Source organism: Hippocampus comes, unplaced genomic scaffold (assembly GCF_001891065.2).
Source record: "Hippocampus comes isolate QL1 unplaced genomic scaffold, H_comes_QL1_v1.1 scaffold219, whole genome shotgun sequence".
In the NCBI taxonomy this organism is placed as follows: domain Eukaryota; kingdom Metazoa; phylum Chordata; class Actinopteri; order Syngnathiformes; family Syngnathidae; genus Hippocampus; species Hippocampus comes.
Window position 1 is genome coordinate 55,108 of NW_017805653.1, and position 23,128 is coordinate 78,235.

General features: G+C 41.4%; 1 protein-coding gene and 1 long non-coding RNA gene across 2 annotated transcripts; both read right to left on the reverse strand.

Annotated features, from left to right (window-relative positions):
• Positions 1–3,467: 3,467 nt before the first annotated feature.
• Positions 3,468–8,372, reverse strand: LOC109522880 (zinc finger protein OZF-like). Its single transcript, XM_019881715.1, has 2 exons — positions 7,555–8,372; positions 3,468–5,788 (listed from the first exon to the last, which is right to left on the reverse strand). The coding sequence occupies exons 1-2, from the start codon at positions 7,679–7,681 to the stop codon at positions 4,527–4,529; spliced, it is 1,389 nt and encodes a 462-aa protein (XP_019737274.1). The 5' UTR covers positions 7,682–8,372; the 3' UTR covers positions 3,468–4,526.
• A 4,407-nt stretch (positions 8,373–12,779) lies between these two features.
• LOC109522885 (uncharacterized) lies at positions 12,780–22,556 on the reverse strand. Its single transcript, XR_002169653.1, has 2 exons — positions 22,487–22,556; positions 12,780–12,857 (listed from the first exon to the last, which is right to left on the reverse strand). It is a non-coding gene; the product is annotated as an uncharacterized LOC109522885 (long non-coding RNA).
• Positions 22,557–23,128: the final 572 nt, after the last annotated feature.

The window sequence follows — 23,128 nt, forward strand, 5'->3', positions numbered from 1 at the left end:
GCTGCTCTCAGTGTGTTGCTGTGTGTGTGTGTGTGTGTGTGTGTGTGTGTGTGTGTGTGTGTGTGTGTGTGTGTGTAACTTTTTTAGTATCCCTTTTATTTTAATTTTTATTTAACAGGAACAATATATAAGACATTGCCTTTTAAAAATTGGATAATTATATGCATGTAAAAGTTCTAGCTTCAGTGTATTTGCAATTTTAGTCCCTGGTCAGGCTTGAGAATGTATTAATTTATATTTATTGAATACAATAAAAAAATAATACAATTAATAAATAGCATCAATCAATACATTTTAGACACTTGTGTATGTCTGAGTGCCTCAGCAATGTAAGTGTAGCGGGTTAGTGAATATGCTGTGTCCATGCAGAACTTGTATTTACATTTATTTGGTTTGTCTTTGTCCACAGACATCAGTAGATGTAAAGAGGACCGGGGACAGGAGAAGGAGCTTCAAGGCAGGCTGGTACCATATCCACCCCTGGCTTGAATATTCTCAACAGATGGACTCGGCATATTGTTACGCTTGCAGACATTTTAGCCCTCCTAATCCTGTTTTTTTCTCATCACTGTAATGTTATGACTACAATGCTTTCCAAGTTTGATGAAATAAAAAGTCAAATAAGATTTCGAATCTGGCCATATTAGCCCTGGGTAGAATGTGCACCTCCATCAAAACCCCTGGCCCCAGCCCGGCCCCCTCAGGGAAATTGATCGAGAACCGCCACTGCGGCCCGATGACCAGTGGTTAGCATGTCGACCTCACAGTGCAGAGGTTCAATTCCAGCTCTGGCCTCCCTGTGTGGAGTTTGCATGTTCTTCCCGGGCCTGCGTGGGTTTTCCCCGGGTACTCCGGTTTCCTCCCACATTCAGCACTCCCCTCGACCCTCGTGAGGATAAGCGGATCGGAAAATGAATGAATGAATGAATGTTTCCATTGCTGAGCCAACATACCTCGGTGAAGTAAAGCATGCCCCCATATTTTGAATCCATCTCTTCTAAAAAGCACAAAACCTACTGTGTTTTCAGCCCCTGGATCTGATGTGGTTGATGCATTCAGGCATTTGCTGCAAAGGGCCTGCTGATGGATGATGCAATACAGACCTATCACTTCTCCCACACCCTCCTCTTCTAGTTTTGTTTTGTTTGTTTTTCAACAAATCCCACCAGTCAATTTTTCCTCCCTCTAATTGATGGCGCTCCATCAGTTGTTATACCAACAAACCTCTTCCATGAAAAAACGGCATTCTCAATTGCATCGCACAGCTGATGAAATATCTCCTGAGCAGTATACTTTGCCAGCTGCGCAGTGTCAGTGATATCTATGGCCTCATCAAGAGCGACTGAATATACACTGAAACATTTTGCTGTCTCACATTGTCTGTACTCCACTGGATGAGTCTCTAGTTGATCATAAATGTCACTTGACATGTCACAAATGCACTCTGCCAGAGTGTTGGCAGAAAGGCTGATGTCGCTTGACTGACCTTTCTTTTCTGGACAGACAATACTTGCGGCCTATAACAGGCACTTTTTGAAAAATTCACCTTCTGTGAATGGCTTTCTTGTTTTAGCTATCATCTCACGAACCACATACCTAGCTTTGACTGCTGCGTTTTTCTCTTTGGTTACTTTCTGTAAAAAAGTTTGGTTGCTTCACTAGCCATGTTTTAAGACTGGCAACTGGATTGGTTCTCTCATCTCCCTGGTATTTTGCATGTCTAGTTGTGGAATGATGTTTCAAATTGTAATTCTTATGCACCGCATCTTTCTCTGTCCACATAAGTGTCGTCAGGGTACCCCTGTGCTCCACAAAGACATATTGAATTCCCCACTTTTCCTGAAATTGTCGGTGCTCATTACGCTGAACATCACGCTGAACTACAACACAGCTTTGTTTTTAAAAATAAAATCACAAAGAAGACGAATCAAAATTTTCTTCGAGAACTATATCACTTTGGCCTCAACGCAGGACGACCATCGTTTCTTTATTGGACTGTAACATTATTATTTCCAGTTTCTGGGCCTAGCTAGCTGACTTAGCCTTGTTTGCTAGCCGCTTCGTCTCGAAGCAGAGATCAAGTGTGAACGTAAACTGTGGTGGTTTTCTTGGAAAATGCGCCCAAGAAAGAACAGCGGAGAACGAGGAGGAACTTTGTAGGGCAAAAGAGGAAAGCGATGCTGTTTTTAAGAAATCTTGATTTGGCTCACGCAGAGCAGGTTTGGTAACTTCGAGTTCTTACTCTATAGTCCACGAACTACTTTTTTTCTTGTAACGATGATCCATTTTACATCACAGAAAGCTTTGTTTTCTGTCTATAGTGGCCAAGCCAGCTGCCACAATTTTTAAATACTCGCACATGCTGCAAGGGTCAGTTTCAAAATAAAAGCCTTAAAAGACATTGATGACCATGTATTACCTAAGAGATTTCTGCGCCTTGTGGAGATCCACACAACAGACATTTGTAGCAAAGTCAACTGTTTCTTCAACACAGGATCTGTCTGGCACGTGTTTTTCAGTTAATATGTATGAACAAAATATTTTGTTGACCGATAATTGTCTGCCTCATTGGACACGCTCACATCCTTCTGCAGCTGGAAGCAGGGCTTGATTTTTCATCGTCTTTTATTGGATGCGATCCTGAATAAAATGGACATTTTCTATTCTGTCATCAAATGTGTGATGTAGCCATATGTATTGTTGTTTGACACTGTGTGTGGAATCACCGCTCATGTGCAGACAATGGCGCTAAGTGCTAAGTTAGTCAGCGAATTACCTGTTTTTAAGGCAGGGATCTGATCGCCATTTAGTTTGTTGTGAACTATGATATTTGTAGATTCTGTGTTTTCTCAATAAATAGAACTATTAATAAAAGTGAGCCTCAAGCTTGTCCCCGACGTCTTCTTTAAAAAAAAAAAAAAAAAAAATTATGTCCTGAGCAGATTTCTGCATTTCGGAATATTTTCTGCGCAGCTGCTTATTTTATGTGTTCATTGTAAGGATGCTCTGTATGAAATGGGAATATCTGTTCAATCAAAGTGGAAAACTTAATAATGACAAAAATAGATTAAAGTTTCCGAGAATTCAAACAGGTCTACTAACTTCAATTCAAAATTAGAATCCCTCAGAGAGGTAAACCAACAAAACTCCCAATGAAAAGCGTGACAATTATCGATCTGATAGAACATAATTCCATAACCTATTTGTGCAGAATTTTGAGCACTTTCATCACCCTTTATTAAAACCATGTGCTGATTTATCAAACTTTCGAGCTCCATTCATAGTGGTATTAGATTTGGAAATGAAAAAAAAAGAGAATTTATAAAATGTAAGTAATATAATAAATCAATTGGAAATAAAACTTCACCCGTGAATCCACCTGGGCCGGAAAGGGAGGCACCTCAACATCCACAACCTCCTCCAGGGTGATTGGCGTGCCAAGGAATTCCATCTGATCAACCAGTGACTCAATGTTTGATGTATGACATTTATTCACAATTACATTTACACTTGCACGTCCAAAGTGACTTCATATGGACATTAATACATTATACAAAGTTCATGCAGTACTGAAAGAAATTTAGCACCACTGTGAAGCCCCCAAGAGTCTTAAAGAAGACACAAAAACTACAATAATGTATTCGTGTGATGTCTTGAGAATTGTGGGACTGTTTTTAAATGTACGCTACATGTGCAGTTTTTTCCCCTCTGGCTCAAAACATCCTCCCATTAACAGAATGGTTGGAGTCTATCGTATTTTTTTGTCCTCCTCATATTCCCGACTGTTTTCCTTCCATATCTAAGATATCGGGGTGCTTAACAGCGACATGCCAGACTCCTCGTTCTGTCTTGCCCATGTCAGTCTTGTCGATGTTTCTCTGAACGGGTTGTAACTGGGAAGTGAATTCCTTGTGTGTTTCTTGCATACATAGTCACTAAATCTGATTCTGATCAGCAAAAACACAACATGGTACACAGAATATAATAACAGAGATTGTTGTGAATAAGTGTAATGGAGTGATACATGATGTTTATTAAATTATGACGGAAGTGACGCAACAGCGCACAGTATGGCACCAGCTTCCCACCATAGCTCAGGCAGAGCTATGAGGAAGTCGCATCTCGTTGATGGTCCACATTCATTCATAATTTTCTAAGAATATTTCACATTGTTTTTCTTTTTCTATTGTGTGATGTGTTAAATTACTCCTGTGATTCGTTCTGAGTCCACATTGCTTTTTGTATTGTTATGTAATTTACGTTTTGTTGAGTAGAAGGTTTTACACGTTGAGTTGAAAGTGCTTGTCTGTTGCGCAGTTATGTCCAAGATCCAATGCGACTTCACCATTGCTCCCGTCATACTGTGTTGCAGAGTGCCATTAAAAGAAAAGCCAAAATTCACCCAAGTATCAAGTGTTGTTGAAGAGACAGCAATGTGGAGCTAAAGACTGCCACAATCTGTCGTGACACCCGTCACATAAGTATGATGGTAAATCTTCTCTGTGTTAAATGGGTAGATTTGCATTTTAAGCTTGATTATAGCGTTCCTCACCGGCACACTTGTGTCTCTTGACCTTCTCCTTCTGAGAAAATCTTTGGCCACAAACTGAGCAGGCAAAAGGTTCCTCTGCAGCGTGGGTTCTCGTGTGTATTTTTAAGCTTATCTTATGTGAGAATCTTTGACTGCAAACGGAGCAGGCAAAGGGTTTCTCTCCAGTGTGGGTTCTTGTGTGTATTTTCAAGTTAGTCTTTTGAGAGAATCTTTGACTGCAAACCGAACAGGCGAAAGGTTTCTCACCTGTGTGGATTCTTTTGTGTATTTTTAACTTTGTGCTAAGAGAGAAGCTCTGACCACAAACTGAGCAGGTAAAGGGTCTCTCACCAGTGTGGGTTCTTGTGTGTATTTTTAAGTGTGTCTTTCGAAAGAATCTTTGACCACAAATTGAGCAGGAAAACGGTTTCTCACCCGTGTGGGTTCTTATATGACTCATTAAGTTTCCCTTAAGAGAGAATCTTTGGCCACAAACTGAGCATGAAAAAGGTTTGACGCCAGTGTGGGTTCTTGTGTGACTTATTAAGTTTCCTCTCTGAGAGAAACTCTGGCCACAAACTGAGCAGGAAAACGGTTTCTCACCAGTGTGGGTTCTTGTGTGACTGATTAAGCTCACCCGCTGAGAAAAACTCTGGCCACAAACTGAGCAGGTAAACGGTTTCTCGCCAGTATGGGTTCTTGTGTGGCTCATTACCTGTCCCTTCCTCGAAAATCTTTTCCCACAAACCGAACAGGAAAAAGGTTTCTCTCCTGTGTGTGTTCTCATGTGTTGTTTTAAACGGCTCTTATAAGCATAGCTTTTCCCACACTGAGAACACTGCCAGTGTTTGTTTTCAGTGTGACATATCAGATCACCTTCAGACTCTTCATCATCATCATCATCACCATCATGATCATCCCCATGAGTCGCATGTGACATGTCATCACTATCTGACAGTGGAGCGATGAGGCCGTCTGCTTGTGATCCTCCACGGTGGTCACCATCACCTTCTGTTGTCATGCGTTGACATGAGGTGCTGCTCGTAGGCTCCACCCGTCTGCTCATCTCACTTTGACATTTATATTTACTCTTCAAAGTGATGCCAGTTGATGGTAACTTGCAGATAGCCTCTTCCTTGATGTAGGGGGGCTCGTTTCCCTCCTCATTATAGTTGGGAACCTCTTCCTCCTCCTCTTCCTCCTTAATGTCAGGGGTCGCTGGCTCCTGCCGCTCCGGCTGAACATCTTCACTGATGTCTGCAAGACAAAAGAGGATAAACACGATATGATAGTTTGTATTTAGAATCAGGGGTGTACATAAGCGGTGCGCCAGTGCGCATGAGCACGCCGACTTGAATATTGAGCTCTAAGTCAAGTCTCTCATCGTGCTTTTGCGCATGAGAATTTCGCAACTCAGTCAACATGACTGCAGTCAGGCTATGCAACCTCCGATTTAAGTCAAGTCAGCCGCCACAGCGATGGCTTCCAAGGACCAACTTCAAAATTAACGTCAGATAAATCGTTGCGATATATGCACAGTATCACTTATCTCGCATTTATGTTGAAGTAGACCCTTGTAGCGGGTGGAACAGCGTATGAACAAATCGTCCTAGCTGACTTGAATACATTCATCGTAAAATGGTGGGCACATGCAAGAGAACCGACTTTCGGGTGAATTGACTTTCATGAGGATTTCAAAAATAAAGTAAAAAAAATATGCATGATGTCACAAATTCAAGTTCAGAAATGTGGTGTTAAAAGGGGCTGAAAAAAAACATTAAATGAAAAGTATTTCGTTACGTTTTTCAAAAATGTAGTACGACCTTCTGATTAGGGATGAACAATTTCAGGGTGAATCTGGATTTTTTCTGACACATATTGGGATTGCGAGTCAATTCATGACTCTTTTTTTTTTTTTTTCAAAATGAAGCTTCAGCTGTTAATATGTAACACTACGACAGAAAATTACATACTATCAAAACATATACACATAAAGAAATGACTAATAACACTGGATGTACAAAAAACTTTTTTAAAAAGAAAAATGTTTCAAGTTTTACATTCGTTTGCATTTTGATTCTACATCAATGAAAGATCGTATGTAAGTTGTTTTGTGTATTTTTGCCATGTTTAACTTGTCTCATATGCAGACTGAAAAGTGAGTGATATGGCCTAAAATTCATATCATGCTATAAATTGAATCCATTGACAGTAACTGCACCTTTTGGATATGAAATTAAGCATAAATACTACAATGGAAGTATCCCAGTTATTTGTTTTTACTTCCTATCTTGAGAAGATTCTTACTCAGTTGTCGGTGAAGTTAATGGTACGAACAGTTTTAAATGATTTATGCTGGCCACATTTGTTTACATCGTAAAAAAAAAAACTGCAGTTGAATAGGGGTGTGTGGACTTTGTATAGCCACTGTACAAAGCAGCTACCCCATCTTGCTACTTTTTTAGTAATATGCCTGCATATTGTACAATAGTATTGTGGTTGTATGTAATAAAGTTTGCTTCTGTGAGGTGTTTCAAACTTTTCTTCAATGTGCCACCTTTGAACTTTGGGCACCAGCCGCTCCAAAAGTTTTAGCACGCCCCTGGCTGACACCACAACTTTACTATGTTGAAATTGTTCACAATACAGTATCTGAATTGTCTGAGATGGAAATCCTCCCCCCTCCCCCTCTTGTCATTATGTCCAAGCCTCAGTCATTTAGGTATTTCACTCAATGTGAAATGAGTTCTAATATTAAATGGCTTTTACTTCCTCAAACAAATGCAACAATAAATACATAAATAACTTATTCAAGATATTCTAAATTGTTTTTGAGCTATTTCTGTCAGACTCCGAAGATGTCAATCAATCAAGACCCCAACTGCGGATGAATGTACCGCTCCCAATTATTATTTGTTTTTAAACATTGCTTCATCATCCACAGAGGATGAAAACCCTAACAACAATTAAAATCAGAATGTACTTTCTCGACAAATGAGAGTAGGCCAAAGAAGTGACCAAACCTGCAGTGCCGAACGCAACTCTTGGTTGCATGTTGCAAATGGCGTCCAGCAGTTGAAATGGTCGCTCGTTTTCCTCTTTTGGTCTATAAAGCTCCTCCTCGCACCCTGTTGTCCTTCTTGAGCTCATTTTCTCACGATAATCGTAAAGCTTTACGCTAACACTTGATCTTTGCTTCGCGATGTGTTGATCACAAATGCGTCTCTTTGTTTGTGGCTATCAAGCTAAACTAAGCTAAGCTAACCGAGGCCGAGTAGCTTCGACGTGCACCGAAACGATTGAACACAGACACAGGAATTTTTCAGTCCGGTGAAGTAGTGATGGACGACTTGCATTGAGGCTTCAGTACGCTCATTTGGCCCAAATTCGGAATGATTTAAAAGCGCGTGTGGATACGTAAAATACGAACGAGAACGTATGTTGGGCTCCGCGAAGGCCCACTCCACCAAAAGAGGTAAACTCTCGTGCTGCATTTCAAAACAAAAGTCCCCTAATATTTGCATATTTTATTTCATTACCCCTTCTATTATATCACGCGCAAATGGACAGAACAGGAATGAATATATCGTGACTGACCATTAAAAAATTGTATTATTATACGACCAGCATAGTTTAATTGTCAGAGTCAATTCGTGTCATTCCATAAAGTTTGACTGAATCGTGTTGCCGTACATGCTCCGCTGTTGTTGACGTTCTGCTTACAGAACTCCCACAATCACACGGACTTCACGAAAAAAACAACCAAAATTCTCAGCCTACAAGTGAATACACTGAAACCTCTACGCAGGGCATGAACTCAATTCACTAAAAGTCATGTCAGGTCCACGTTGATTGTTTAAGGCCTAATTTAGCTTCCTTAGCCTAGCTTGCTAGCCGGTAACAAAGAGACGCGTTTGTGATCAACGAATCGCTCAGCAGAGACCCAACCGTGAGCAAAACTATCGCGACTGCCGGGTGAAAATGTGCGCAAGAAGGACGGCTGAGTACGAGGAGGAGCTCTGTGCAGCAAAAGGGGACAACGACGCTCTTTTCAAGAATTTGGGAGTCGGCTCACGCAGACCAGGTTTGGTCACTTCGAGTTCTTATTCTGAATTGTTGAAATTCCCGTGTTTGTTTGTAATGGCGAGACTTTCATACGGGCCCAGTGTGACAGACATTACGTTGAATGTAACAAAATTAACATCGAATCATGTGTGACTTGATCCCATTTCTGGGCATATTTTTGCCAGTGATAAATCACACATTTAAGTAGCCAAAGTAAAATGTAGTGTAGTTAAAATAGGAATTTAAAAAATGTTCAATTTAGGCCAGCAATCGTTACTCGGACTTCTCATGCTACAAAAACAGGTCTTAATAAAACACGACACACAGGCATAGATCACTGAATTCAGGCAAACTTATCCGCCAATAAAAGATCATTTTTGAGCGTCCCACTGTTCTTCTTTGAACTTGTATATTTATTAGCGCTGACAAAAAATATATATGCAATTGGCGGGTGATCAATATGCACTAGACAAAAAGTATGACAAAAAATATATATACAGTATACAGTGTACAATCCGGAAGAAAACGGAAATCTTGAACAATAATAATAATAGCAATAATACATTTTATTTATAAGCGCCTTTCAAAATACCCAAGGACACTTTACAATCAAAAGAGCAATAAAACCACAGATAAAATTATAAATAATAAAAGCGATGAGTTTAAACTGTATATGCAATTTTAAATAGGTGGGTTTTAAGATGAGTTTTGAATATCGGAAGAGAGTCAATATTTCGGATGTCGGGTGGGAGTGAGTTCCAGAGTTTGGGGGCAGAGCGGCTGAAAGCTCTGCACCCCATCGTGCTGAGACGGGCAGAGGGTACACAGAGGTGGAGGGAGGCTGAGGACCTAAGGGAGCGAGACGGAACAGAAATTTGAAGAAGGTCCGACAGATAGGCGGGGGCAAGGTTATGGATGGCTTTGAGTGTGAAGAGGAGTATTTTGAAGTTGATCCTCAGTTTGACAGGGAGCCAGTGCAGCTGTTGGAGGATGGGGGTGATGTGATGGAAGGAAGGGGTTCCAGTGATGATACGGGCCAAAGAATTATGGACCAATTGAAGTTTATGGAGAAATTTGTTGTGGACACCGAAGAGAAGTGAGTTACAATAGTCAATACGGGAGGTGACGAGACTGTGGACAAGGATGGCAGTGGAGTGAGGGGTGAGAGAGGGACGGAGACGGTTGATATTGCGTAGGTGGAAATACGCGGACCGGGTTATGTTATTGATATGAGAGTGGAACGATAGTGAGCTATCGAGAATGACACCCAGGCTCTTGACCTGAAGGGAGGGGGAAACAGTGGAGTTATCAATAGTGAGAGAAAAACTGTTGGTTTTGTGTAGGGTGGATTTGGTACCGACGAGGAGGAGTTCTGTTTTATCACTGTTAAGTTTGAGGAAGTTATGTGTGAACCAAGATTTAATTTCTGAAAGGCAGTGTGAGAGGGAGGAGGGTGGGAGGGATGCGTCGGGTTTGCTGGAGAGGTAGAGCTGGGTGTCATCCGCGAAGCAATGAAAATGTATACCAAATTTACGGAAAATATTGCCAAGGGGGAGAAGGTAAATAATGAATGAGGTATTATGTGGGTCCATTTGAATTGTACTTTTCATATTGATAATTGATTATTTAATATCATCTTGATTATTTAAGTTATTCAGTACCAGTCATTTTCAAACTCTTTCAGAAAATTGAAAAAAATATGTATCGCACACCTCCTCCGTCAGTTTTGAGGCTGTGGGAATGATTTCATCCATGCATCCATCCATCCATCCATCCATTGTTTTGATCTGCTTATCCTCACAAGGGTAATGGGGGTGCTGGAGCCTATCCCAGCTGTCTTCGGGCAGAAGGCGGGTGACACCCTGAAATGATTGCCAGCCAATCCCAGGGCATGCATAGACAAACAGCCATGTGCGCTCACACGAGGGACAATTTAGAATGTTCCATTAACCTGCCACGCATGCTTTTGGAATGCGGGAGGAAATCGGAGTACCCGGAGAAAACCCATGCAGGCACAGGGGGAACATGCAAACTCCACACAGGAAGGCCGGAGCTGGAATCGGTCCCTGCACCTCTGCACTGTAAGGGCGATGCACGAAGCAGTTAACCGCCAGGCCGCCTCGGAATGATTTCAGTATGATGAATCACTAAATGGCAGGAGTGGCTTTGATCAAATCTTGGTCGCACACGATGTGAGAGGGTGTGCAGTGTGGTACTGCAAGCCAATGTCGCAAGGTGATGTGGGGGTGCAGTGTGGTGTGGAGATTGAGAACATGGATAAATACCAGCAGATAACTCTACAACAGAGCTTTAAAAAAATCCAATCAAAGTGACCTTTTTTGTTTTGTTCATGTTGTTATTTAGTCGGAGAGCATAGTTTAGATATCTGAGGTATCACAAATGCAAATGCAAATGCAAAAAAAAAAAAAAAGCGTCCAAGTGTGCATTTGTTTTTGGCTTCCAGATTGCCTTTGATAAGTCATCAAATGGCTGTTGCAAACCTATGCTGGGCACTTGGTGCTAGCAGCTCGCCGCCAACGCTGGCCTTCATTAGCAATCCATGATTTTAAGATGCCACTATGTCATGGCAATAAAAACTGCTTAGTCAAGCCAGCTGCCACAGCGATTGTTCATACTTTACACATGCTCCAGGGCCATCTTCAAAATAAAAGCCGACCAAGGCATTGACGTCCATGTGTTATTTTAAAGGCTTTTATTTTGAAATTGGAGTTGGCCTTGGCAGCGGGTTGGAGAAGTGTTACCATAATGCATAGTATGAACAATGCGGCTTGTTTGACTCCCAGACAGTGCACACCGAATAAATGGTTACCCAAGGCAGAACAAAAATTTATAGCTTTTTTATTGAATGAAGCTACTGTAATGACTTGAGGTTTTCACTTCACCCCTAGTCTGGTCAGTCCAGTACTCCACAGCCTCTCTCCATGGATCATGTGTAGATCCTAAAAACCTTCATTATACATTAAATATAAACCATAATAATGTGTTTTTGTCTTCATGTGTCTTGCAGACATCAGTGAAGATGTACATCCTGAGCGGCAAGATCCAGAGCCCGCTCACATTAAAGAGGAAGAGGACAATGAAGAACTTCTCCACTTTACAGAAGGGGAGCAACGACTACCTTTACATTAAAAAGGAGCAGCCAGCGCACCCTTGAAGAGGTAGAAGAGTGCCCCTACATCAAAGAACAGGAGGACGAAGAGGTCCCCCACTTTAAAGAGGAAGAAGAGCAGCAGTACCCTTATATTAATAAAGAGGAGCCAGAACACCATTGCATTAAAGAGGAGGTGGCATATTCCCCCTATATCAAAGAAGAGCTGGATGACGATGACATCTGCGAGTTGCAATCGACTGGTAAAGATGAAGGTCAACGTGAGGTGAGCAGAGAAGCGGAACCTCCAAGCGGCAGCTCATGTCAACACATGATGACAGATGGTGATGCAGACCACTGCGGAGGATCACAAGCAGACGGCTAACGTCACACGCTCCTCCCGCTGACGACGACGATGACGAGTCTGAAGGTAATCTGACATATGACACTGGAATCAAACGCTGGGAATGTTATCAGTGTGAAAACTTTTACTTATAAGAGCGGTTTGAAACGACACATGATAACACACTCTGGAAAGAAACCGTTTGCCTGCTCAGACGGCGATCAAAGATTTACCGGTAAAACGTGAAAAATACACACAAGAACACACACTGGTGAGAAACCTTTCACCTGCCTTGTTTGTGAACAAAGATTCTCTAATAGCACAAGCCTAAAAATACACACAAAAACACATACCAGTGAAAAACATTTTGCCTGCCCAGTTTGTGGTAAAAAATTCTCTCAGAAGGGAAGCTTAAAAATACACCCAAGAATGCACAGTGGTGACAAACCTTTTGTCTGCACAGACTGTGGTCAAAGATTCTCTTGTAAGGGAAACTTAGTCAGTCACACAAGAACCCACACTGATGAAAAAGAGGTATTTCTTAATTCGTGAAAAACGGTTTGCCTGCTTTGATTGTGGTCAGAGATTCTCTCATAAGACAAGCTTAACAGTACACACAAGAACACACATGGGTGAGAAACCTTTTGCCTGCTTGGTGTGTGGTGAGAAATTCTATCAGAAGGGACACTTAATTAGTCACACAAGGAAGCACACTGGTGAGAAACCTTTTACCTGCTCAGTTTGTGGTCAAAGATTCTCTTGTCAACGAGACTTACAAAAACACTCAAGAACCCACACTGCTGAGAAACCTTTTGCTTGCTCAGTTTGTGACCTAAGATTCTTTCAGAAGGTTCAGGTCAAGCAACACAAGTGTGCTGGCAATAAATGCAGAAATCAAGAAGCTTTAAATGAAAATAGCAATGTTTCATAAACCACTTGCAGATCTCATCTGCACATGCATGAGAATCAAGTCCAAAAAAATAAATAAATAAAAAGGCGACCGAATGAGTAGCAGTTTTGTTTGATAGTTCATAAGTGCATGCCTAATTATACACCTTAAAGCTTGCATGTATTGTTTCGCAGGATTTAGCCTTAAGTGACCAAGCGACAAGTGCACTCGGATTTTACAGGCTTGAGCGTTGCTTTAAAAAATAAATAAATAAATACACCACAAAACATTGTTCATGGTCCGACCGATGTTTCGTGGGCTGGTAACAATCTGTTCCATTGCCGCTGTGGTGTTGGCCTACAATTGGGTCAAATATGCACTGCTTCAGAATTTGTGCGGCGGTGTTTGTTTTATCGTCTCGAAACGCTTCTGACAATTTTAAAGCGAGAGGTAAAAATTTCCCATTAGAAGCGTCAGAAGCGCTGCCAAAAAGCTCTTCATTTCTGTGTACTAACTATTTTAGTGGTTGTTAAATTTTATCTGGATAGACTTATTAATTGTAATACAGTCAAACCTCGGTTTTCGAACGTCTCTGTTCTCGACCAAATTGGTTTTCGACCAAAAATTCCGAGTTTTTTTATGCCTTGGATTACGACCGAAAATCGGTTCTCGACCAAACTGAGCGCACTTGAATGCACCACTTGACTCCTCTCTCCTTCCTTACACGAGGAAGTGACGCTTCCTCGTGTAGCGTTCCATTGTGAGCAGACGTGTTCAATCAAGATTTTTTTTTTAAAAAAGAGCGTGGTTTCGGTTTTCGAACAAATCGGTTTTCGAACAGCCTTCTGGAATGGATTGTGGTCGAAAACCGAGGTATGACTGTACTCATTTTCTGTTCAAACCCTAATGAAATTCCACCCAGACATCTGTGAAAAGTCTCCTGCACGCCTCAGAAGTCGTTTGTGTGTTTTACAGACTGTGCGTTGCACATTCATGATTAGCATTAGCTTCTCCTTCTCACCATGTTCTCTCTTCTTGCTCTGTGTGTGTCTCTGCATGCTTAGCGATACCTCTTCCCCTTTTAGTGATTGTGCTACCTGTTAGGAAAGGCAAGGATTAGTTACTTAGAGGAGAGGATCCGTAATGTGCAAACAGAAATTATGCGAAGTTAGCTTGGCGTGTAGCGTTTGCTCTTTGAACTAGCTTGGATCTGGGTAGTGTGACCTGTCCACAGTAGCATTGGGCTTGGTGGCATGAAAATTGATGATCCCAAAATCATGTTGTCGGCAATGCCAGTTTCGAACTGAAAACGATATATCGTTCACCCATCACATGGATGTACAAGGACCCAAGTAGTAACTGATACAAGAAGACAAGTGGAGACTGAATTGCTTGGAAATATGCCCCCCCTGTTGTGGCGTTAAATTATTGTTGTAATGAGTGTCTTAAGCAAGGAAAAATTAAAAAATTGAAGTGGCAAACAAAATAAATACAGTCTCCATTTTAAAAAATGTGTTGTATGTTTACTTGGTTGGAATTCATCTAATATTTAGACTTGGTTGATGATTTTATAGTGCTGTCAAGCGATTAAAAACATTGTGAGATTAATTCATTATAATCTGTAATTAATTGATCTAATTAATCTATATTTTAATCTCATCTAAAAAGTGCTGAGAAAACCCCTATTTTCATTTTTAATTTATTACATTATTGAGGCAGATCAAAAGACAAAAAAAGTGGCAATCTTAAGTCTTTCATTGTTTGTAAAAAGACTTCAACAGATGCAGTCCTAGGCATTCACTTGCTGCTGTAGTTGAGACTAGTCCGAAGTCCGAACTGCAACCTTTAGTTTCGACCACCAGGGTGAATATCACCGTTTTGTTTTGTTTTTGTAAATCTCCAAATAATTACAAAATAAAAATAAAAATAGAACATCAGGTCCATAAAATGTTCTTTTACTTCTTCCTCTCATAACTTTGCTGCTGTGAAGTGGGAATTTCTCCATTGTGAGTCTATTAAAGGTTTTCTTATCTTATCTTAAAAAGTGCTGAGGTTAACATATCAAAAACAGTAAGAACATTTTTCTGAGCAAGACAAGTACTCAACACTGAACTTGCTTTGAATAATAAAAAATAAATAAGAGACCCTGAAATCACAGAGCTGTAAATTAGCACTTCATAAATAACATTGTTCATCATGAGAAAATAAAGTGCTGAAATAAACATCAACCACTTCTGGTAGGCTACTGAGGACATAGCAACTATGTTGACTTCATGCCTCGTACGCGGGGTGTTCTCCTCGAGTTTAGTTTGGCGAAGAGCTTTGCTTTAGCTCGCTATATTGCTAACGCTTTCGGTGCTAACGTTAGCTGTGGATGCACTCGCGACTGGGTGCTTTGCATTAATGTGGGAGGCTAAACTTGAGCTGCTTCGGTGGTCAGCAAACTCCTTACAAATTAGGGACAACACTATTTTTATCAATCATGCCATCAGGGCGTTTTGAACGTACATTTTAAGATAAGATAAGATAAGAAAACCTTTATTAGTCTCGTAATGGAGAAATTCCCCAATTCACAGCAGCAAAGTTATGAATGGAAGAAGTAGAACAACAAAATATAGGAGCTGCGGGAAAGGCAGCCACTCACGCGGCGCCATCTTGAAGTCAAAATAACAAAAAGAACACAACACAACACATAGGACACAGACAGTCGTGCAATCTTCACCACTTTCCTGCATACACTTTGTTGTCTGAAGCAGTTATAGATGAAAGAGGAGAGGATCAAAGTGTCCTTTTACCAGTGGATCAGAGACGTCATGCTGAAAATGTGCACGTCTGCTACAAGCTAAGTTTTGAAAGCAAACACGAAGCTGTAGCGTCCATTGACAAAAAGAGATTAGTTCACTACTCCTGTCCCATGTAATCCGCTTCAACTCCAAGCCGCGACTCCCAGTTCCACATCCGCTCTGCGCTAACGCTCCTTTCTTCTCATCGTCGGCTCCTCAAGCCTTGCATCCATCCAGCCGCAGACCATTCAACAGCACCGATCTCTCCGCTGAACAAAGCGGGGCTGTGAAAATGCTGCCCATTACAAAACAACAAAAAAAAGCAAGGCTCATGAGAGCACTTGCAGATGGCTGCCTACTCGGGCGCCATCTTGGACTTCCATTCATTGTGCCGAGAACTTTCAGATACTCCTCCATTTTCACCCCTCCACTCCTCACCGCTGCTGAATTAGCCCGCCCTATTCCAATTGGAGCCAATCAGTTTATGCTAAACAAGCCCAAACATAATGACAGCCAATCAATGTTCGGTTCAGGCTGTGACTGACAGTTGTTTCCCCACCCTCAACTACTCGAACACAGGAAGCCAACACATGAAAATGGATATTATAAAAAGGCAACCCACCTACAGAAACAATAAAGTTAGAGATTAAAATGTAGATTAACGCGATTAAAAACATAACGCACTAAATATGACTAATTAATTATTTGCAATTAACGCAATAAATTGACACCTCTAGATTTTAAACATTAAGGTATGGAAACTGCTTTGAAGCCCATAATGTATTAAAAGCCCATAATAACATTGTACATTTTCCTTTTTGAAAATATAATTTGTCCAAAATGTTTATTGACAAAAACTAAGATCAAGAATGTCGAGAGAATTGCTCTTGGTACGTGAGTTGTGAGCAAGGTGAATAATCAGACAGCAAGTGGTCGGAGTGTGTCAGAGATTTTCTCGGACAAGGTTAAAGAAACGACTCGGCACACAGGAAAATTGTCTTCAATATCGACGGAAGCGGATCTCTGAGAGCGAACGACGGTTTAGTTGCTCCGTGATCACGCTCAGAGCCCCCCCTCCTCGAGTTCGAACATTTATTTGTGACATATGCAAAATACAAGAAAAACATTGCCCCCGATATTTGCATACCGTACCCCTGGTCCGGCCCCTCGGTAGTGATTGGTTACCTGGGTATGAGCTTTGAACCACCGGCACGTTGGCGCCTTTCGGTCTGGTCTACACTGTATCAACATATCGCGGACTTTGCGGATGACAAATGTCGCCTGGGCGCGACGGGTGTTCTCAAATCGTCTTTTGTTGTTCGACCGCTGTTCCCAAATTACTCGCTCCCCCTTTGTGACCGGATCTGATCTCCTCTGATTGCCCACCCGCTTTGATGTGTTGATTGTGGTGTGGGCTGCAACAGCCCCCAGCCCAAATGGCCGGCACCTTCTGAAAAGGAATTTGGGGGTGCTGATAACGCACCCAGATGCTTCGACGTGCCCAGATCAAATGAGACTTTAAACATGATACAATTTCGCCCATAGATTCCTCTAACAGAGTGTCAGTCCTTAAGTAGTCCACTGATTACAATACAATACAGGCCAATGGTTAATCGGTCGGGCCCTAATATGAATGATAAACTAAATTAAACCGTTGACACAAAAAAATGTATGCCTTGAAGCGACATATTTAACCCGATAAAATAATTTAAAAAGCATATTTGTGGTCCCTGGCCACTTACTGTTCCACTTTAGGACTACGATGGTAAAAGACAGGATGATGTTTTTTTTTTTTTTTTAACTAATTCGCAAATCTTATTTATCCTACCGTCTCTAGTTAGAATGCATTATATTATATTCATTTTGCAAATGACGCGAGTTACCAGTGAACTTCGCCTAGCTTGTTCCAAAGTGCATCTAAATGGCGAAGCAGTGTAATGTGATGTGATTATACGTCAGAAAAACAAGGATGAGTCGAGCGTGCAGCCGAATCGTTTTTTTTTTTTTTTTAAGAAGTCCTCTCATCCACTCATAGCGGAGCAGCCATACATGACCATGAGAGGCTCATGTTTGTGAATGACAAGACCTTGGCTTGTATGAAAAGCAATGTTGTGTTTGTTTCTTAACAACAATGTTCATGGATAAGTGCAACCTGGTCTATTGTTGAATCACCCAAAAATATTGCCTAACACAGTGCAATGAAGAAAAAGCAAAACCAGCATCCGCTGTGGGAGTGGCGTGTTGTCGGGGCGCATTCGCAGAGTAATCGATGGAATAATTGATAGGCAGGACTTGGCAATTTAACCAGTTTGCCCAACTTTACAGTACAGTATTTACTGTCTCCGATGTCATGCGATGTTGTAGAGACGTCAACCAGTACAGCCCCACACCATCCAGACCCTTGAGGAACTCTATGTAGATCTCATTGATCCCTGGAGCCTGACCACAAAGGAGTTTTTAACCACCTTGGTGCTCTCAATCAGACATCGGAAAACCCACATCAGAGTCCCCAGACTCTGCTTCCTGTCATCCTGTCAGTACAATTGGGAAGGTCATGAACATGTATTGTTTCCACTGATTCACAACATCCCATGTTGAGGTCAGTCGGAAAGTTGGCATTGCCCATCATTTAAGTTCCCCAGCAGAAAAAGGGAGTCCTCAAGGTGATAACTCTCCATCACATCCTCAAAGGACTCCAAATAGGGTGGGTACTCGGAACTGTTGTCTAGTCCATAAGCACAAAGAACAGTCAGGACCTGCCCCCCTAACCAAAGGTGGAGGGAGGCTCCCTTCTCATCCATCGGGATGAACCCCAATGTATCAGCACTGAGCCGGGGGGCAATAAGTATGTCCACACCTGCTGTTGTTTCTTAACAACTGTTTGGTTGTACAGTTTAGGGTGCACTTGAAGATGATTTTATTTGTGTTTAAATCTTTAAATGGTCTCGCACCACGTTAACTCACTGAGCTCCTTCATCCCTATGACTACACGCCTCAGGGCAGCGAACCAGACGTTCCTGGAGGTGTACCACAAATGAAGCAGAGGCTCAGCGGGCATTGAGCCTTTTCTGTTGATGGCTCCTTTCTTTGGAATGACCTTTTAAATGTTAGCCAAGCCACTTCTTTGTTCATTTATAAATCCCGTCTTAAAACCCATTTTAATCTTTGGCTTTCAACTTAGCATGAGACTCTGCATTGTTATAGTGTTTTATGGTGTCTGCTGTCTTTGTTATGTCTCTAATTTCTATTCCATGCATAGCATGGTTGTCTTAATGCGCTCAATAAATAAAATTTGAGTTGAATATCATAAAAAGTCGCTTTCACTTGACGTCAATTCCACTTGACATCAGTTCCACTTGACGTCACTTCCACTTTGGATTTATTTCCCCGTCACCGTATTGGGTGGCTAGCGTTTAACTCCACTCTTCAAAACATGCTTCTCGACTGCTCTTAAAATGAGGTGCTCTTCTTGCATAATTAGGTGTTGTAACAATGCCAAGAGAGGAAAAGATCAATGTTTCTTTCAGATTTCAACGATAATCATGTACCAAGGCCCAGTGTCAGAAGAAATGTTTAAAACACAGCAAGCCAAGTGGCTGAGTAACATCTGTTTGAAAACGTAGTGATATACTGTACACTACATCCCAAAAAAAGTCATATTAAACTGAGAATTGTCAGGTCAGACCCTTAAGACAAACTTTAAAACACAAGAGAGACTAGGAGTCAAGCAGAGTTGTCTTTAACCTGTGCACAAAGAGAATGAATGAGCGTAATCCATTACAATCTCTGAACAGCTTTGGAAACACTTCACTTTTTCACTTGTTTTCTGGTTGACTATTCAACTGTGATATGATGGTAATTTGTCAGAATATGAGTGGGAAATCACAGAGAGAATCACCAAAAGCATGTCATCATACATCACATTCACAGCAGCCACCCACCCCCGGTCGACACGCAAATATATTTGATGGAATGTATGTCACAAGACTTTTTAAGGAAACAGCATGGGACAAGAAAGGCTCAGTGGACGGTTTTGAGAACAGCAGAGCAAGGATTTAGGACTTGAATGGCATCGTAAATAACTTTGCTAAACGCAAAGCCCATAAAATAGGCTTCTAATTAGTGTATGCAAGGAGACATTTGATTACCTCTGCCATCATCTTGGACCTAAGATGGAGAAGAGCGACACAAATCTTTGCACTACTCTGCTAAAGAGAGAGAGAGAGAGTGCTGGCGGCTTGAGGTCATACAGTTGCCCAGTGTCAAGGACCTGGTTTAATATATTGAGAGAAGATGGGGACTGTCACGGCGTGCTGGCGTTATAGATTCGCACTCTAGAGGAGTATCACAGGGAATACTTCATCCGCAAAAGCTTGGACTCCATCATTCTTCAGATTGTCGTGGATGAAATTATATGGCTGTGGTGTAGTCTTACATGTTTGACTACATCATATCCATTAGGTAAAACTATGCTACACAGCTTGCATAGCCACATGCTTCAAGAGTGCAATCACACATTTTTGGGCATAATATTTCACCACTCTCATCAGTTCTCATCTTCTCCAACCTTGTCTTATCACATAATTTTGTGACACGGGATAGTTTAATAAGCCGAGTTTGTGTGATGAATTGAGAAAAAAAATCCCACAAAATTGAATATCCCTTACCTTAGGTCAGTGGTTCTCAAATAGTGGGGCGCACCCCCCATAGGGGGGCGCGAGGCTCCCTCAGGGGGGCGCGTTTGGCCTCGGGGAACATGCTTTTTTATTTTGATTTGTTTTTACTGTCCTAGAATAAAGTGCAATTGCACCTCGACTACATTAGGGGGCAGTGGCGCTCACCTTGGCAGAGTGCGCAGGGAGCATTCGCTATGTGTTTTGTTCGCACTGAGCATGCACGCTTTGCACACGGCACACAGTATGAGTCTGAAGCGTAGACACGAAGTCGACAGGCGGAGAGAGAGAGAGAGACAGAGAAAAGAGGTCTACCGAAAGCGAAGACGAGCAAATATGACGAAGCGTATGTAGCGCTTGGCTCCACTGTGACTACGGTGGGAGGAAAGACAGCGGACATCATGAAGCCAAATGAATTAAGGCGTCACTTAAAGACATTACACCCCAATCCAGTTGATAAGTTTTTTTTTTCAGATTTTTCAGAGAAAGCGTGCCGAATATTGCCAACAAACATCCCGTTTTGTGACTGCTATTTGTAGCCATTAATCCAGACATCATCTCTGATTAAAAAAAAAATCTGCACAAATTATTTTATATATTTTTGCTTTGCAGGTTATAGTTTTTTTAAGATTGTGCTCCTGAGTTAATGTTGGTGATCAGTTTGAATGCATTGTTATTTATTGATTTTATCTACCGGTAATTTATTATTCAGTATCGTATGGTTTGACATTGTCCGTCAAAAAATATTTATAGTTAAATTAAGGATTTAATTTTACTTTTGAATTTCAGATGCACTTTTTCTTTTCTGTTACAGTTAATAAAGCTATTCTTTGTTGTAAGTTGGTCCATTTTTCTTTTTTATTCTCTTATACGTTAATAAGGATACAGTGTTATGCAGAGGTGTACTTATAACAATTTTATAGACAAATGATACTACAGTTATTTATAGTCACGAGGGGGGGCGCGAGATGTTTTCTTCTTCTTGGGGGGGGGGCATGACAGAAAATAATTGAGAACCACTGCCTTAGGTCATGTGGCTTTCTCAATCACCTTCATTGTAAATGTAAACCATCATATCATGTGTGTTTGTTGTCTTGTATCTTGCAGGCATATGTGAAGATGTTTGTCCTGAGCACCGGGAGGCAGAGCCCCCCCACATTAAAGAAGAAGCGGAGAATGAGGAGATGCCGCACTTGAAAGCGGAAGAGGAGCAGCGGTGGCCTGATGTTCAAAAAGAGAAGCTACCACACTTTTACATAAAAGAGGAGGGAGAAGAGCCCCCCTATATCAAAAAGTAAGAAAAGGAGGAGGAGCCTGTCTGCAAGTTCTTATCAGCAGGAAGCCCTTTGTAGAATAAAGTTGAAGGTGAAAGCGAGGTGAGCAGAGGGGCGGAGCCTCCAAGCAGCAACAGCTCAAGTCAACACATGACAACAGAAGATGATGGAGACCACTGTGGAGGATCGCAAGCAGATGGACTCTTCGCTCCACTATCAGATAGTGATGACATAACGTCACACTCACTTAAAGCTGATGATTATGATGATCAAAGGTCTGGAAGTAATATGACATTGCACACTCAAAACAAATGCTGGAAATGTTCTTACTGTGGGAAAGTTTGTACTTATAAGAGCCATTTGAAACAGCACATAAGAATCCATTCTGGAGAAAAAACATTTTCCTGCTCCCGTTATGGTCAAAGATTCTCGCAGAAGGAAGGGAGGCTTAAGTCGGCACACCAAAACCCAAACTGGTGAGAAACCTTTTGCCTGCTCAATTTGCGGTCGAAGATTCTCGATAAAGGCAAGCCTAATGAGGCACACAAGTACCCACACTGGTGACAAGCCTTTTATTTGCTCAGTTTGTGGGCAAAGATCCTCTCAGAGAGGAGACTTAAGAAGGCACACGAGTACGCACACTGGTGAGAAACCTTTTGCCTGTTCTGACTGTGGTCAAGGATTCTCTCAGAAGACACATTTGAGAAGTCACAGAAAAACCCACACCGGTGAGAAACTTTAAATGCTCTGACTGCAGTAAAAAATTTTCGCGGAAGGGACACTTACTAAGTCACACAAGAACGCAGACTGGTGAGAAACCTTTTTCCTGCTCAGTTTGTGGCCAAAGATTCTCTCACAAGGTAACCTTAACAAGTCACAAAAGAACACGCTGGTGAGAAACTGCACTTGTAGTCTGTATCTTCTTCAAGCCTCATGTGGACAAGAGTTCAGAATTAGCACTGGTGCTTTATCCCCGTATCTCTGATCGAGGTCTTTTGAAGCATTATTTAAAATTAATTCAAATCAGTGCGGATGGTGACCCAGTTCGACACTGACCATCTTCTTCCCTTGAAAAATAAATCATTTCAATTTGAGTGTTTCTAACATTGCTTCTATAATGCAGCAGTAAAATAAAAAGCCTCACTGAGATTTGTGCTGTTTTTTTTTTAATGTCAATATATTTTGCACAATGAAAAAATGGCCACGGCGACTACTTCCTGTTCGCAATATGCCAACACACCCATGTAATTAAGCGCCCTTCAAAACATTAAACTGCATCCGTTCTATCAATAAAAAATAGTTGTTACCACCAAACTAGCAGAATCTGATTACAACAGAGTAGCATTTAATTGAGTTCCACGTTGTCACCATCTTTGACATTGGCACACAACCATAAAACTGCATTCGGTTGACAACAAAATACAAACTGATCACAGTGGTCACACCGAAAAACTGTTACAG